The sequence below is a fragment of the Rhinolophus hipposideros genome (genome assembly GCF_964194185.1).
Source record: "Rhinolophus hipposideros genome assembly, chromosome: 14".
NCBI lineage: Eukaryota > Metazoa > Chordata > Mammalia > Chiroptera > Rhinolophidae > Rhinolophus > Rhinolophus hipposideros.
The window spans coordinates 40448830-40467970 of NC_138060.1; the positions used below are offsets into that span (position 1 = coordinate 40448830).

Below are 19141 nucleotides of genomic sequence, written 5' to 3' on the forward strand. Positions count from 1 at the left end.
GTGCCAGAGTAGAGAGTGGTTATAGAATCTTCAGTCAGAGAACGCTCAGTGGAGGAGACCACCTGACAGAAGCGGTGATCTTTTGTTGGAACATTCTGTGACCTTTTGCCGACCTCAACTCCGGATAGCAGCCTCATACTCGGACCTCTCTCTGCTACCTGTCTCCAATCTGCTGCAGTTCTGCAATAGCCAAACCCAACAAGAAGCCAAAGTGCCAATGAGCCTGTTGATAAAGTCCATACAAGTAAGCCTCCCAGGAGCAATGTTGGTTGGAAAGTGGATCTATTCTAGAGATGTAAATGGAAAGTACCAAGGGTACCAAAAAAATGTATACACATGACTTGTATTCATCTTTTGTTATCAGTATATATTGAGTATTACAATTTTAATAGTTTTTTTCCTCTTAAAATGTGCATGCATTTTTTTGGCACCCTCTGTATTCTGTAAAATGATTTACTATGTATCCAACCAAATATCGAAAAACTCAAATAAAATTTAAACAATTAGTTATTAATTGCTTATTACTAATAATCAGCCAGTTGGTGGTAGCCAGTTATTAACTGACTACTAACTGATAGTTTCAGAATAACTAGCTATTTTAAAAATATGAAATATGTATTCCCCCCATCTCCTATATAATTTGTAAGATTATATATTCTCAAAAGAATATACAGCTCTGCCATTTTCCATTCAGTAGAAAAATTAAGTTCAATAATGATCCAATCCAACAACTATGATAACATTGCTATTATTTTTATAGAATCTTAGAGTTGGAAGGGATTGCAGAGGCTTTTTCTTTTCTTATCATCTCCCTGGTGCATGAATTTCCCCTTTTTAAAAATGAGAACCCTATATATCTTGCAAAAGGTCTTCAATTCTTTTAGCATCGATTCCACCTTCAATCTTCTATGAATTTTCTGGATGCTTCCACAGCAAATCCCAATTTCCAAATCCTTCCTCTGAATTACAACACCTGCTTTCTAACTTTGCAATTCTGAATTTGCTTTTATTTGCTTTTATTTGTTTTATTTATTTGTTTTACATTATTTTATTTATTTGTATTATTTATTTTGTGTACATTTCTTCCTTCCTCAAATAGAGCACAAGGCTCTCGAGAACTTGCATTATATCCCCCCCCCAAAATTCTGTGAATTTCCTCAAAATAACAATAGCCTGTATCTCAAGTAACTCAACATTCAAAACTAAAAAATAAATATACATGAATTTGAGAAGGATTGGATTTCTTTTCAGTCTTTGTATTAGAGAACAATAAGACACCTAGAGAAACAAGGATTGGCATTTCCCATTCACTTGTACACAATTAGAAATAAACACAATATACATAAATCAATACAAAATTAGTCCAATTTCCTTTTTGTGCTGATATGATAACACAATGGGATAGAATTTGAAATAATCAATTGTTATAAATAATGGGTAAAAGAATTCTTCTGAAACAAATAAATAAGCAACCTCTGCTTGATATTATTGTTGTTTCATAATGTGGTAGAGGCATGAAATCTGAAAATTGAGAGATATCTTAGAGGTCATCTATTCTGACTTTTTACTTAATGCAGAAATTTTCTTTCTGAGGTTACTCTCAAGAAATTATTTTGTATGAATATTTTCTGTAGTAAGAAGCTCACCATACCTCAGAGGAATCTATGTCAGTTGTTTTAAAACCTGGTTATGCTTTAAAATTCTCTGGGAATATTTTTTTTACATAACTATAATTTTTTTTATAAATTACTATATAAAATAACGAATATATATTTAAATAACTATATTTAAATATATTATTGTGGTCAATAGACTAATTGAACCTCAGAACTGCTAGAATTTACACTGGGCATCTATATTTTTAAAAATTCTCCAAATGCTTTTGATGACAACTGACCATGACAACTAGTGGTCGACTTCATCTCTCAATTACTTGAGCTTTTAGAAACCTCTTCTCTACATTTAGCTGATGTAACTCTTTGTAAAGCTTGCTATTCACTTTTCCTACTTCTATTCCTCTTGAGTTACATAGAAAAAATCTACATAAATGTTCTTTTTTTAATGAGAATAAATTTTATAAACGTTCTCTCTTCCTTGAAATTTTACTCATGTGATATGAAATCCAGATTCTTCATCATCATGATCAACTTCCTTTGCCTCTGCCCCCTCGGCTTGACCCACTTCCTCAAGACAACCATAGCTGACCCCAGGGTCCTACAGATGTTTCCAGGACAGAGGGTATTGTCTATTGTCTATCGTTATTGTCTAACGTTTTAGCTTATGAAAACTTCTCAAGGTCTTGTGTTTGTTCTCTCTGCTCAGAAAGCTCTTTCCCAAGTTATTTGCATGAACTGTTCCCTTCTCCTTTTCAAGTCTGTGTTCAAATGTCAACTTCTCAGTGATGTCTTCCTTGACCAGCTTTTTAAAAATAGCAGCCTCTTTCCCTAAAATGTATTCAAAATCGGTTTTCTATCATAGCCCAATCAAACCTCTATTATACCACATGGTGTATTTATCTACATTTTTCATTGTCTTTATCCCCCCCCACTAGAATCTCAGTCCCATCAGAACAAGAATCTTTATCTGCTTTTTTCTCTGCCTGGTGATTGACATATAGTAGATACACATTTATGGTTAATGAATGAATAAAAAATGCTTGGATTACACATTATATCTATTTTAACCATCAGGTGTTAAGATATTGAGTTGAAGAAAAAAATGGAATCTGTTTTGAGTTTGAAGAGAAATTAGAAATCCTGACATGTGAGATGCTCCTATGAGTAAACTGAGGCCCAGAGATAATCACATATACAGCAAGTGGTACAGAAAGGCCTAGAAAGAAGGCCCAAATCCCAGTTCAATAGGATTTCTTTTTACTGGATTAGCTTTCAAAGAATATCATCCTTATTGAATCCTTAGTCTGTATTGAAAAGATTTCCTTTTGAAATCAGAAGCCCACATCAAGACTTGAGTGTTTGGTGTGTGTGTGTGTGTGTATAAATATATATATATATATATATATATATATATATATATATATATATATATATATATATATATATATATATATATATATATATGGTGCCAAAAATTGTATACACATTTTAAGAAAGGAAAAAACTGTATCAATTGTAATACTCAGTATATACCAATAACAAAAGATGAATACAAGTCATGTTTGACTTCTTCAATTACAAGAGGTGCTCAAAGTGGTTACCATCAGCATCCAGACTTTTTATTATTATTATTTAAACTTTTATTTATTTTAAGTGTGTTTTTCCAGGACCCATCAGCTCCAAATCAACTAGTTGTTTCCATCTAGTTGTGTGGAAGACAACTAGTTGTGGAGGGCACAGCTCACAGTGGCTCATGTGGAGAATCAAACCGTCAACCTTGTGGTTAAGAACACTGCACTCTAACCAACTGAGCTAACCAGCTGTCCCCCAGACATTTCTGATTATGGTGAACTACTGCTTGAGCATAGATAATATCTCTTAAAATGTGTATACATTTTTTTTGCCACTCTCGGTATATACCTTAATTTAATGATGGGCTGGTAATTTTAGGGTAGTTCTAGAAAGTGCTTTTCATAAAAGCCTGATAAGATATACTACATGATTAATCAAAGGGAAATATATGTTTTCCCACATGTTTCCCATTGATGATTCTTCCACATATTAACATTTTCAAACCTTGAAAAGAAAAAAAGAGTACAATTTAAAGCAAAGAAAATGATAAAAGAGTGTTAAGGAGAGAGAAATAAGAAGGGGATCAACTGGTAATTGACAGACATTTTAATTTTTAATTTACTGACTTTTTAAATGTATTTTTTAAATCAAATCTGATCATTGGTAACAAGATACTGTGACCGCAGTCTTGTGCGGACTTCAGTTGATGCTCTGCAATCTCACTTTCTAAACTGAATCTTCTCGGTCTCAGAGATGAAGGAGTTCTTGTTCACATAGCATTTACTAAAGAGCTGATTAGAGAAATGTATTTTTGTTTAAAATTCTATTATCAAAAGAAGCTTGAGGTGGGGAAGGTGTCTTCCAATGGTTAAAAGAGGACTCCTTCTATAGCCTTGAAACAAGCTTTACCATGGTTACCATGGTTACATGATGGCTTTCTGCTAGACCTCGCTGATCAGTCCTTTGTAGTAGGTGTTTATTGCTGAATTGCTTGGAGAGTAAAAGAAGGGTCTCTGTATTAATTCAAATATGAACCCACCCTTTTGTTGTTGTTGTTGTTGTTGTTGTTGTTGTTGTTGTTTTTGGATATTTCTTTGTAGTAGTTAAAAATGGGTCATTGAAATTCACAACAACCAGAGATAATGGAGAACCAATTAATAAAAATTAGTTCTCTTCATTGTAGAAATTGACTAAGTTACAAGCAACACAAGAACAAATAAATAAATAATGCCAAAACAGATGGTTTCTAAAAAGGAAAATTTAAAGCATGTAATCTAACTGAAGAGATTTAAAAAAGAAAAAAATGATATGAGGAAAAGTGTCAGTTATTGCAGATAAGCAAAGAAGATCTAACATACAAAAAAATCACAAGTCTCTGAAAAAGAAAGCCAAATTTAAGAACTCAAACAAAACCTAAGAATACTCTAAGTGAAATTACTAGATTTTAAAGTAAGAAAAAAGAAAATTGGTATGTAGCCAAAAAAGTTCTTTTGAAGGATTTGCAAAGGAAAAAACCTAGACTATTACTAGACCTTCAGACAGCACCACTTTATGAAAGAGATGGAGTAACATACAAAATATATGATTTTTAAGGAAACAAAATGTAAACTAAGGATTTTATATCTAGTAAAAATAACCATCGAGTATCAAACTGTTATCAACATGAAAGAACTCAAAGAACACTACTACCCTGGTTCCCCGAAAATAAGACCTAACTGGAAAATAAGCATGGTTTTTCAGGAGGACATCCCCTGAACATAAGCCCTAATGCGTCTTTTGGAGCAAAACTTAATATAAGACCTGGTCTTTATTTTCAGGGAAACATGGTAGGATGATGTCAAAAGAACTCAGGAACCAATATGAAGTCTCCCATTGGCCAAAGATGGGAAAATTTGAGCTTCAGTAAAGATAAGCTATACAATGGATTGAAACATATAAAATAGATAACAAATGCTCAAAGATGGAAGCTCCTGGGTTTCCCTCCTCAGATGCACACACTGAATGTACATCTACACACAGAAAAATTCCTTCTGAGAAAAATACAGAACTCAGTGACTCCTACACACCAGACAAATGAAAAAATACCCATATGGAAACAGATAGGAAAGGCTGAAACACACTCTTGCCATAAACCCCATCCCTGGCGTGGTGTCACACAATCAGGAGGGAACCCCAACTCCCAGCTTCTCCTTGACGGTTTGGACCCCACATATAGTGCTCCCAATTTTTAAGGCTCCTACCTGAGGGATGGGCACCCAGAACACCTAACTTTGCAAGACAAAGGGGCTTACATTCACAAGCCCCACACAACGGTAACAAAGAAGCATTTTTCAAGTGGGTGCCAAAGCACTCCAATGGCTGTATCCCCAGGCTCAGCACAGAGGGAGGGAGCAAAAATGTTCATCTCTCAGTTTCTCCCTGGTGCAGGTCTGACTGCATATTTTCCCAGTTGCTGCCCAAGGGTCCAGCTTCTAATCAGCCTGCATCTAGATGCATGTTGAGATCCTCTGCTTTGGAGGCCTGACAGGTCTTGGGACACCCTCAAAAATTGGGAGCCCCCAAGAACAAAGACAGCAGCTTCACCAATCACAAAGACCCTAAACTCTCAAGACTCCCTCCCAGACTGTTAACACTAGTAAACGAATTCTGTACAGTTTCAGGATATAAAAATCAATGTACCAAAATCAATTGTGTGTCTATACCACTAAGAATGAACTATCAGAAAGAGATATTAAGAAAACAATTCCATTTACAATAACATCCAAAAAAATTTACTTAGAAACAAATTTAACCGAAGAGGTACAAGATTTGTACACTGAAAAGTACAAAATACTGTTGAAAGAAATTAAAGACGATTGAAACAGATGGAAAAAATTCAACTACAGACTTGCCAAAGGAATTTTTAAAAGCTGGTTAGACTAACTGTTAGACTCTTCCTGAATGATTAGTACATGAGGCGTTAACTGAAGGGACTAGATCCATAAGAATAGAGCTAATCACTGGTCCATAAGGCATAAACCCACTGCTTTGGCATCAGCTGGGAGCTTATTAGAAATGCAAACTTCCAGGCTCCACCCCACACCTACTGAGTCTGAATATACAGTGTGTCAAGATCCTCAGGTGATTTCTATATACATTCCATCTTCACAAGCACTGCCCTATACAGCTGATATTCAAGAGGAGACAAATTTTGTTTGCTGTTCACTGATAGCAGTGAGGATCCCTTAGCCAGAGAACAATTCGGATACTAATCAGACTTTGTCACAGGAAGCAGGAAAATAGATGAGAAAAGCAATCAAAGGGTTGATAAATAATAGATTACCACAGTACAGCTAAAGTAAAGAAGTTGTGTCCCAAGGCCTGAGCCTGCAGAAATTCAATGAAACTACTGAAGTAATCACTTTCATAACTATAATTGGTCATTTTGTATTGGTAATGCTAGACTTGTAATTATTCTCTTATTATAATTTAAGAAGAATCAGACACACCTGCATAAATAAAACCCTTGGTACTATTCCTATGTGACCTTGGATAAGCCACTTCACCTCTCAACATTGTAGTCTCTCCAGCTGTAGACAAAGATTTACAACTTTTGTTAGTAATGGGATTGAGATCCCCATTTGGATAAAATTTATGTGAGTGCCGAGTATGATTATTATTTTAGCTGACAGATAAAAAGACTGTCACTTGTTTTTAAATGCTTGTGAAGCAAAAGACACAAAGATGAAATTATGCCGATCGTCTTTTTTGTTCTGCCTGCTTATGGAGTTTGATTGAAGTTGTCTAAATCCCATCATAAATATGCAACATAACAAAGGATTAAATGAAAGACCATTTAATTACCTGAATCAGAGCTTGAAAAAATGTATATGTGTTCACAGCACAGGGAGAGGATTGGTGTAATTAGTACCCCCGAATTTAGGAAAATTGTGTCTAGCAGGAAAATGTGTACATGTTTGGCAAAAATTGAGTGACGGGTCAAGAACTCTTCAAGCTAAGAAGATTATATCAACAGATGCATTCCCCATCTGCTCACTCAATGCACAAAAATGGAAATCACATTTTTTTCTCTATCCACGACGTTCCAGTTATACTCAGAGTTCATGAATCATGCCACACCAATAGCCAAGACCAAGAAATATAAAACATGAATAATATAATATGCAAGGAAGGTATTTTCTACATGAAACAAAGGGTATTGTCAGAGACACATTCTGGTCTTCATTATGACATGCATACTCCTGTTCCAGAAAGGTACAATCCAAAGACACACCAGAACAGCAGATCTGTGCTTTCACCAAACGCACACAATCTCACTACCGAAAGCTGGCAGTGCACGATATTATTGGGACAATAGGTCACCAGCACCACAGATGGATTCTTCAAACAATGTACGAACATAGTGTTTTAAAGTCTTACCCATTTGAAGTGGTAGGGGCTTCCATAGACACTGAGATCATATGAAATATTCTTACCTGCCGAAGTATGGTGTTGCTTATTTCTGTGTCTTGTAGAGCTGTAGGGAAGATTGACAAATGTTATCAAAGTTCAAATGAAAAATGACAGAAACTCATACTAAGAAATTAACAAAGCAACTTACTATTCATTAAATTATTCGTGTATCAACAAAGATTTATAGATGGCAGAATTTGTGCAAGGGCTTGAGCTATTATAAAGAACAATAAAGACCAGTCATGCCTGCCACCTCCCCAGCCCCACGCTGGTCTTGATTCAATTCTGATCAACATCAAACTACACATCATTGTATTTTGGCTCACACGTCAGAGAATTCTCACTCCATCTGACTGCAATTACTCAAACCTTGGACTGCAAATACAAGATTTTAATCAACATTTTCCAAAGACTCTGGTTATTACTGTTATTATTTACCATGGCAAAGATCCATGTAAGGCAATGCTAAAACTTGGAGACTGATTCTTCCAATATCAATTATGTAAAAGTGTTAACAGGAATGGTTTACCTCTCCATTCTGAGGATGGAGAGGAACTATATAGATAACTGCTTTGGTCTAAATGCTCCCCGGGTAAGTATCCCCCACCGTGCAAAAGTTTTTAACTAAGCTTAGTGCCTGTGTTACATCATCAAATCCAGACACCTGGAATTCTGACATAATACCAGTTATATGGGAACTGAACTTTCACATCCATTATATTATTTAATTCTCACAAGAAAGCACATGTGAAAATATGACTCAAAGGAGGATGAAAAGTAACATCATATCAATGGAGCAAGTTAAACATGAGAGGAGGAAACCAGATCCTCTGGAAATGTAGGCAACAACCACTATTTCAAAGCCAACAGAAATTCTGAGGAAATCCGCATATGGCAGAAATAGAAAAATTGTGGCAGTTAGAGATTCCCTTCTTAGATCAGTGTGTGAATTACCATGGACAGCTGACAAGCCTGTTGTCACAGGGGTGTTTCTATTCCTGACAGGAGGTGCTGCTAAATAAGAGCAATTGCGCTGCCTGAAAAACTGCTAAACACCTAATGATTTGTATGGTTAAATGCATGATGCTGGGAGAGCAAAGACGAGAAACATCTTTAGATGCTCCAAAGTTTTGGATAGAAAACTGAACCACTTGGAAGCACAGATGGTGTTTTCATCACTTCTAACAGTTGGGACTTTGGAAGAGATAGAGAAATCTTGGATGTGAACACTTGGCTATGCAGATGGTGATGGTGAACTGGTTTGGCCAACAGTTTTAAATTCCAGACTGATGGATTCTTAGCCACAAAAGAATGAGAAGGTGGAGAAGAAAAAGGAAGAAGAGGAAAGAATGGATAAAGAAAATGTAACTTAATACACACAAGTATGAAAATAATGCATATGAAGTTATGGTTCCTTTATCTATCATCTTTGTAAATAATCAGAAGACCACATCTAAATAACCATCCATGGTAACAACCAAGAATGTAAAATGTTTGCCAAATTTCAACCGGTAAAACAACTGATAACTTAATTAAATTTGTTACGTGGCACTCATGATGTCAAGTCAGTAATTAGGGGAAATTTCCCAGTGATTTAAAACTACCCATGGAAATCAAATTTATGGTAGGACAGTTGACAAAACAGTAAGAGAAATGAAGTCTAGCAGAAGACTTGACCGAAGGAGATCCATTTCTACAATTATGAAGGAAACACAATAACAGGGATTCTTAGTAGTAGAAATGCCATCTGCTCTTAAAATCTAGAGGATAACCAAGGATTTGGTTTAGGAAATTTATATTTTAAAAAACTTTAACAGGTACAATACCTCCTCTTAACATATTTACTTGGGAGAAAGAAGGCCAGTTACAGATTTGCCAAAATAATTTTTAATAGGCAGTTTTCCCTGGGGATATTTATGGTGAAATCATGAGACAAAATAAGATCAAAATTGAAGGCACTATGAGAACCAAGTTTTCAGAATGGCAAGAATGGCATTTATTTATACATTTGAGATTTAGTAAGCGCATTGCAGAGAAGAGGGATTAGAAACTTGAAGGGAGAGAAGAAACTTAGGCAGAAAAGGGCCGAGGAGAAGACACCCCAGTCAGAGAGAACAGCACATACAAGAGCAGGGAGCTGAGAATCTCACTGCATTCAGTCTGATGATGTGCAAGAGGAAAACGCAGAAAATAGAACCACTGAAAAATGAGGTGGGGCTTGGGTAGAGCTTTGTAATACCTGCCCAAAAAGACACTGTATTATTGTTGTTGCATTCATATAATTTTCTGTGAAGAGGTTTTACCGTGCTTAATCAGTCTCCTAATTTTTTTTTTGAGGTGACACTATTTACTTATCTGACATTAAATGACCATTTCAGACAGATGTTACAGGAGGCTGCTTTTTGTATCATCTGTGCTCTTCACAAATTCTGACCACATTAGCAAAAATCTCTCAACTCTTAAGCAGTATCTCTTGTTCTATATGATAATATACTATAACAGAAAGAACACCAAACTTAGAAGGCTCAAATTCTAGACCAAAGACTGTCATTCATGATGTAAGGGACCTTAAAAATGCTATCTAACCTCTGGGTTGTAATGCAGGGTCTCAGCTCCCAACAGGTGAACACAGGATATGGTGAGGTCGAAAAGGAACAACAGAGCCACAGATAGGGGCTTCATACCACTATATTCTTGATGGCGGCTGGTTGAGACTGAAAAGCAGGGTCTCTGCTCCTGCTCCCCGCACAAGAACACAGGATATGGTGAGGCCAAAATGGAACACCAATGGAGCCATAGGGGAGTCATACCACTATATTCTTGATGGTGGCTGGTTGAGACACAAGGAGCAAACATCCACCAGTACCCCAATAAGGAGCCTTCCTGCACACCAGTCTCACTGGAGGCCAGGTGAGACACAGGTAGTAGGATCCACATGATCCATGCAATCCACAATCCACGCTTGCTAACGTAGCCACGGCAGTTATATACAAAACAACAGTGCCTAATGGCCAACTGGTTACAGCTGACGGCCATCTAATAACTGAGCACCTTTTCCACGTGAAGCCGAGAGCCTGGAAACTGCTCTCCTGGCCCCTTCCCCACAGGGTCTTAGTGTCCCCATTTTACAGGTGAGGCAATAATATCGCACCCCTGCCTATCGTGGTGCTCTTTGCAGATCCGATAGGAAAAATGTACCTGAAAGCACATTGTACCATAAATTTACTCAAACATTTATTGAACAACATAATTATCGATGTGCCTAAAATGCAAATTGTTCTTCAAAGACTGTGTCTATATTCAATCTTAATAAAAGGCTGACTGAAATTTTTATTGGGAACTGAGCTAATGTAGCCCAGTGAATTTGATACAGGAATTAAGCTTAGACAGCCCCCAGGAATGGATGGTTAATATGTCCCTTCAAATATCTCGTTGAGTGTCAGCCTTCTCTTCTTAAATTTTTACAGAAGAACAAATCAGTTCGAAATAGAAGCCATAGGTGAATGTCCCCAGTGCTCAGATCCAGATATTGATTTCAGCCTGATCCATGCATTTAGAATCGAAGACTGGCTAGTTATGAAATTGACAACCTGCGGTGAAAATTTCAAAACACATAGACTATCACATTCACTCTCACTTCTTAAATGTGAGGCTCAGAAGTATCTTTTTGTCACCAGACATTTTAGCACTGCTAAAAAACCTGGACAAGTATTTGAGTCCTTTGAGCTCATTGCCAGCAGCAAGGCAGAAATAGTTTTGGCCTGGAGATTTCAAGGCAGGTGTTACCAGTTGGTTGCCTGGACCATAGAAAAACCTCCTTCTGGCCTTTTAAAAATGCCTGATTGGAGAGGCGCTACCTCCTGATGGGCCTGCCAGGGAGAATTAGTTTCAGAACACACTCAGAGGAAGTGGACTGAATTACGTTACTGAGTAAACCAGGAATGTATAATCAAACGTTGAAAAAAATCTGCCCAAAACAACCTTTTGGTTTGGGCATCACTGAAGTTGAACTTTCATTTTGTTTTGTGTTCTGATGGTATTGATTTCATGGGTTCAGCAGCTGATATTAAAGTTTTGTGGTTCGTGATAGTAAAATTAAGTCACAGGAATTCCTTTTTTAAAATGCACTCTTCTAGCAATGAAGGCAAATTATTAAAACCTGTATTAGTGTTATGGCTCTAACCAAAGACTGGACAGGATATGTGCATGTCCTGCTTTCTGAAATACAGGTTCCCCTATCATTGAAGAATATCAACGTTCCAGAAAAGCTGGATTTAAGTCAAATTCAACTTCTGGTGGTCTTCTATGGTTAAAAAAGTGATGTATGGCCGGCCTGGTGGCTCAGGTGGTTAGAGTTTCATGCTCCTAACTCTGAAGGCTGCCTGTTTGATTCCCACATGGGCCAGTGGGCTCTCAACCACAAGGTTGCCAGTTCAATTCCTTGAGTCCAGCAGGGGATGGTGGGCAGTGCCCCCTGCAACAAAAAATTGAACACGGCACCTTGAGTTGAGCTGCCGCTGAACTTCCAGATGGCTCAGTTGGTTGGGACACGTCCTCTCAACCATAAAGTTGCCAGTTCAACTCCCGCAAGGGATGGTGGGCTGTGCCCCCTGCAACTACGGCAAGTGGACCTGGAGCCCTCCACAACTAAGACTGAAAGGACAACTTGAAGCTGAACGGCTCCCTCCACAACTAAGATTGACACACTGTTCCCCAATAAAGTCCTGTTCCCTTCCCCCCCCAAAAAAACATTAAAAAAGTGATGTAGTTGTTTGAGAAATAAATCCTCTGTCATGCAGGGTGACAGGCGGGGTCTCAGCTCCTGCTCCCCACATAAGAACGCAGGACATGGTGAGGCCAAAAAGGAACACCCACGGAGCCATAAATAGGGGACTCATACCACTACAGGCTCACTGGCGGCTGGGTTGGAAACACAGGAGGCAGGCGCCACTATCCACAACCCGCCATGCTAACTGCAATCCACTCTTGCTAGCTCAGCCACCATCTTCTTGCTAACCCCCATTTTTGCTGTTAGCATAACCACGGCAGTTATATTAGTGGTCAATGGCTCACTGGTTACAGCTGATGGCCAACATCACAGTTGATGGCCATTTACTACCTGAGCCAGAACCTTTCCACATGAGGCCGAGAGCCTGGAAACTGCACTCCTGGCTCTGTCCCCACATCCTCTGGTGAATTTTATTATTTAAGTGTAAAATGAATAATAAAGACTCTTTGGTGGTTCTTAAGTGTTCAGAGGTCATGCGTTCCTTAAAAATCTTAACAAAACCTGAATGCTTCACCTGTAAAACAGAATAAAGCACATACCACACATTTTGGGTTGTAATTCCATGGAGTTCTGGGCTTAGTGATGGATCCCAGCACACCCAGCTCCTCATAGTGCTTATCTGTCCTCACCCACCTTGGAGGTCTTTTCTTTCTTTCTCATCTCATTTTGCAGCTTTCCCTTTTCCTATCAACTCTCCCTCCCGCAAGTCTGGTGTGAGTTCTTGCTCACATCCTCATCATCACTGAAGGCCAGTTTATCTCTGGACCTCTAATGTGCATAGATCTCAAGCAGAAAAGACAGAAGTGAGAGCTGTCCGTCATTCACTGGGTGTTCGCTCTGGACAGGCAGTGTGCTGAGCGCCTTACGTCCAACGCCCCCACTCCACATGGTTACATGGTGTCTGGGGAGATGTGTGTGCACTGCTGTGTATCCACTAGCTCAGAGGAAGCAAAAGATACTGTCTGTATTTAAGATCCACAAGAAATGATGGACCCATGCCTCTAATCATGTTCCAGAACCCCCGCAACACTGCGTAAGTAAGAACGCCAGGCAATTTGTGTCTCTCTGTGTTCCCTCAGAATGAGGATGGCTGTAGGTCAGGTGACCACCATTCACCCTTTGGACGTGACTGGAGTTGGAGGTAGAGCAGCCTTTCAGACCTTCGTATTAAGAAATCTCACTTCCCTGTCTCATTGCTCTGAAATCACTACCGTGCACCTCTGACTATTGCTTTTTGCTGTGCTTTATCCCAACAGGTAACAACTCTGACTCAGGAGGTCTCCCAATTAGGTAAAGACATGAGGAATGTGATGCAGCTTCTAGAAAACATTCTGTCACCCCAGCAGCCATCACGGTTTTGCTCTCTACACACCACCTCTGTGTGTCCCAAATGGGACAGCTCACAGAGCAGGATGACCTGGAGTACGCACCAGCCTTGCCTACACTCGCAAACAGGTGGAGCTGCTTATACTCAAGCACAACTTTGTCACGGTAACATCACTTCAGATATTTGGAATGTGGATCCCTCCTCTGTGGAAGGCAGCCCCCAACGAACTGGAGCTCATGAGCAAAAACCTACAGACCATGAACTCTGTCACTCTCCAAACCTTGATTTTTCACCTGCCCACTACCAGGTCGTCCAAGAAGGTCATTTGCAATTTTTAAGGTGCATCTCTCCACATTCAGATACCACCACGCTGACGCCCCTGCAGTCCATTTCGGCGACTCTCTCATCTTCTGTCTGTTCCTCCTCAGAAACCTCTTTGCATCTGATTCTCCCAAGCAGATCCGAGGAGGGCAGCTTCAGCCAGGGAGCCGTGAGTTCCTTCAGTCTGGAAAACTTGCCAGGATCTTGGGAGCGGGAAGGAATGGTATCAGTCTCTACAGAACCTTTGGAGAGCTTTCCACTGGAAGTTGTCACAAGCACAGCAGAAGTGAAAGACAATGAAGCCATAAATGTATGACATTAGTGCACGTGAGGCAGCTGCTCATTCCAGACCCACCACCGCATGACAGCTTTAGTTTGCCTTTTTTTGCCTCCGGCAGGTGTCAAGACTGAACAGAGTTGAGAGTCCTGCCCAAGAGAGCGTGAGGTGCCAGGGAAAGGCATAACCACCTCCATACTATAGCAAAGACTTCCTAGACCCTAGAAACATAATAGAAACATTCTCCTGTACAGGTATTAACTTACTGGTCTGTTTGACAGACTTTGGTAAAAGTCCAAAGACCCTGAGGGTCTGAGCAGCTAGAAGTCCCAGACAAAGAATTTGTGGATTCGTTTTTGTCCTAGGTGGCTTTTGTGAAGTGCAGCAAAGGTTTTTCCTGAGTGCCTGTTTGTCATTCTTGAACAATATCCGTAGCACTGTTGGTCTCGGGAGTGAGTGCACAGCTCCTGCTGATCTATTTTATTTTTTGCGAAGGCAAAGGGACAATTATCACTGCATGTCATCTCCTAGACAATCAGTCAAATAGAGCTGGTGGCCAGTGGTTAGCTATTGCACGTTATTTGCCATGTAAATGAATATGTCTTTATTTATCAAAAAAAAAAAAGAGAGAGAGAAAGAGGCTATTTTTATATCCTTGGTATGAAATATGTATTTAAACTATTTAAACTATTTATAAAGAATTGAATGTTTCTTTTCATTTTGGTAAAGGAAAAAAAAAGCTTGCCATTTTAACAAGAAATGCACTATGTTATGTATAGTAGATCAAATAATTGTTTACTATCAAGTGAATGTAGTTTCAAAACAATCCCCCTTTTATCTGCATGCAGTTTGCAACAAATGTATCCTCACACTTCTGGATTACAAAAGAAAAGTGAGGTCACATTTCATTAATGAAATGAAAACTCGGACTGAGTGTCAAGTACCCAAGCTCTGGCATGGCAGTAGGGCGGGCCGCCTACTTACTCTCTGCTGACTCACGTCAGCCACCAGAATCAAGGCTGCCCCCCCCCCCACTGTGCCAGCATAAATGTCCTCCCTCTGGCCTCACACTTAGTTATTCAAGAACTCAAGCGTGCTCTGTGGCACATGAGATCACAACTACATTGAGCCAGTTTGGCGTCAAAATGAGCAAGAAAACCTTCGGTGTAGCCTTCCCCTGTGCTCTTCTTTCAGGAGAGGTTGTGAATCACCGAAAATTTCAAAACGCAGCCAAGATTTCTGAGCTATGACTTGAGAGAGAGGTGCCAGCTTACATTGGATCAGCCCTTTTTTTTTCTTTGAAGCTCTCAATAATGTCGTAAGTTATGTGGAGCAGGTGTTTTGCTTCTCATTTTGCAGAGAAAAAAAAAAAGTCACAGAGCTTACACGGCAAGGATGCCAGAGACGATCTAGGACACATAATGCTCCCTACATCTCAACCCGCGTGCAAGTTCCATTGATGCTGGCTCAGTGAGGATTTAAATGCCTTCACTTAAGGTTTATTTTATGTTTAAGAATGTTTAGGGCATAATCATCCCTGACACTCAGAAAACTTATTAAATTTGCATTCTAGAGTCCCCTGTTCTTATTTCCCACCAAAAGGATAAACAATCTGAGGATTGTATCATTAAAAACACCTAAATAAAAAGCAAGACTTCTGATGTGTGAATCGGATACCCTAAAACTGGCTAGAGTAGCAGAAAGAAAAGAAATCGTCTCTAAGAAAAAAATGGAAACAGTACATGTTTATGAGGCAGGTCTCTCAAGACTCAATGTTTTCTAACTCTCCCACCTCCAAAATTTAGTCTCTCCCTAAGTGAAGGGAAAAATGGAGGCAAAGGCAACACTCTAGATACAACGTATTCATTTGTACTGCCTGTTTTGCTCATCTTGACCTATGTCATGGTTTGAGGCACCATTCGAAAAGAACTAGTTGGTGTTGGTGAATATCCTGGGTGCAAACTAGCTCTACTATTCCTGATGCTACTAATAATGACTGGGGTTCTGCTTCTTGGGTATTGACTGTGTACCAACCGAGATTTAGGAATTAACATGGTATGTTTCCACATATAATCATCGAATGATGCTAAACGTTACTTGTTATTATCATCCCCCATTTTGTACATAAATAATTGGGACACAGACACTTTTTTTAACTTGCCCAATCACATTGTTTTAAATGACAGACCCAATATCCCATGGCCATTCTAGGTACTCCTCCCTTCGTATCCAAATCCATTCTTGCTGCCTTTTGAAACTTTACTAGTAATTACTTTCTTTGGAAATCCACAAAAAAATAAAATATTTGTTATCTTTTAAGTAAGCCCACAAATGGCATAAGCTCTAAAGATTTGGGGAAGTCCAGTGAAATACCTAAAAACATGCCCGTAGTTTTCCAGCCAGTCACTTTCTCTGTATCTACTCCTAACAGCTGACTTTTGCGGGCGTACACACCAACTGCCCAGCCTGGGTATGTCTGCACATGGCCAAGAATGAGCGAGCGCCTCAGAGAAGTGAGAGCTCCCAGGGGTTTCTTCCAGGAGGGCACCTGCCTCACCTGAGTCAGCCCCACCTTCTTCCTTATTGGCCTTTTCATCATTCTGACACACAGGACTCTTCCCATATCCAGGGCAATTCAGAATGACATGTTTTGGGTTTTTTGTTTGTTTATCCGTGATGTGATATTATTCTAGGAAATGAGAATTCCAAGTGTTTCTAGATGTTTGATTTTTCTAAACATTGTTGCTATGCAAATAGCAGAGGCCCTTGTCTTCTAATCAGGGGTACATTTTGGGATCCCTACATTTTCCTCAGCGACCCACTCTGTGCTAAAGGAGCAAAGCAGGGATCCGGAGGGAACAGAAGCACTTATTTTTTGATCAAGTATATTTTCTTAGAAATAATGTTGGAGACTAAATTCTTCTGCATAATCCTAGTTAAAAGAACCAGGCAGACAGCTTATAAAAACTTTATTTTAATTCAACGTAGGAAGAAGCTTCTGGCAATTAAAGCTACTTGCAAGTGGCGTTTATTGTCTTAAGAGTTGGTAAGATCACTATCAAAGTGTCCTTTGAGAGGCTGAATAACTGTTTGATAGGAATATTGTTTTCCAGAAGGGCTCTGTATTCGTCTTAGCAGAATGCCTGCATCAGAACCCCATGGGGTGTGATTCTGGCAGAAAATTGGGCTTTAACCTAGTCCCTCAGGGTGGGGCCTGGGAATCTCCTATTTAGTAAACTCCCTGGTGACTTACATACACTAAAGACTGGTATATAGTGGTCTGCAATCTATAATAGTACAGGACTGAGTCCTAGCTAATTTATACATATGTGGACTAGCATCTAAATTCTGTTAAAAACAGCCCTGCGCCTATGATTGTGTAATTGCGAGGCCCGGTTAACTCCCATAGCAGTGGTCTCCAGCTCTAGTTTGAATAATATATTTCCAAGGGACCGTAATAAACTAGAGATTTTAGGGCTCTGACCCGTAGAATATGGGCTGGGTTCCAAGGGATTCTGCTATTGATGTTCCAGGAAACAAACTTCACAAACATTACTCTAAACAGTGTAATCATCCCTTAGACAATGAGGAGTTGGCTCTGTGGAAGGTGGATCAGCTAGAATCAAACCATTTAAAATTGACAATTGTGTGTAATACTATTTCCATACAGTTCCTAATACATCAATGATTTTTTCATAAAAACGACTGGTCACTTTCTCCAAGAAAACTTGAAGCATTTACTCATTACTTCCAATACTAATGGTTGAGCACCTATTATGCATCCTGCATTAACACCTCTTGATTTGTTGTAGGACTTTGTTTCCTTGTTTTATTTGGATTTTCTCAAAGGGAAAAAAAAAAGGTGAAAATGCCTTTTGAAATCTCATAAATGAGCCAGTGCTTCCCAGATGGGAGGAATCCTATTTGGAGGTGAAGCAAGTCAACTATTTAGAGAATGACAATTGCTGTGGATGGCCCCTGTGTGGAATGGAACTGCTAATGTCAAGATTATGATTTATCAGACCAATGAAAATAGCTTGTTCCAAATAGTTCTTGCTAAGGCTGCTTCTTCTCATCAAGTGTGTAGTTTATCGTCCAAGGTCATCCTTTGAGACATTGCCTTGACGATAGAATTCTACAATGCTCCATCTCATCCTGTCTTAGGTCACTATCATCCCTGAAAACAGCCTCAGGGCATGTGCTGCCTCGATTAAAGGCTGTTCCAAAAGGCTGGCCTTTTCCAACTTTTTTCAGTTTATACAAAGGCAGATGTTCCACATAAGTATGATATTGAGAAAGGAGCAGGAGTTTGGGAGACACACAAATGAGTGTTTGCTTCCAACCATTTCTCTTTGCTCTGTGACCTCAGACAAATTATTTAACACTTCTGAGCCTCAATGTCTTCATCTAAAAATTGAGAATTAAAATCTATCCAACTTGCAGAATTTCGTGAAGGTTTAATGAAGTAATTTATGTGAAAGCACACTGCCTGACATATAATGAATGCTAAGCAAATGTCAGTTGGGCTCCCCTGACTCTCCTACTTCCCCGTCCTCCTCCCATCTCCCTCTCTCCCTCCCTTCCTAAGTCCTCTACCCTCCCTTCCCCCACCTCTTCTTCCTCTACTTCCTCCCTGGCTCCCCCTTTTTCCGTCATTCTCCTTTCTCCTTTCTGATCCTTCTTTCCCTCTCTCTTCTCTCCCCTTCTACTCCCTGTTTCCTCCCCCTCCCCTAAGTGTTCCAGGCTAACTTCTGGAAAATGAGTTCCATTTGACAACTTCTCTGCAT

At 39.3% G+C, this 19141-nt stretch overlaps 1 protein-coding gene across 1 annotated transcript in view; it reads left to right on the forward strand.

The window, feature by feature from the left end:
- KCNH8 (potassium voltage-gated channel subfamily H member 8) overlaps positions 1-15112 on the forward strand; it is a gene marked incomplete at its 5' end in the record, with an annotated part of 310088 nt that extends 294976 nt beyond the window's left edge. The window contains one exon of the mRNA XM_081072214.1: positions 13686-15112. Within this exon, the coding sequence (XP_080928340.1) occupies positions 13686-14393 (708 nt within the window). The 3' untranslated portion in view covers positions 14394-15112. The remainder of the gene's footprint in view (positions 1-13685) is intronic.
- Positions 15113-19141: the final 4029 nt, after the last annotated feature.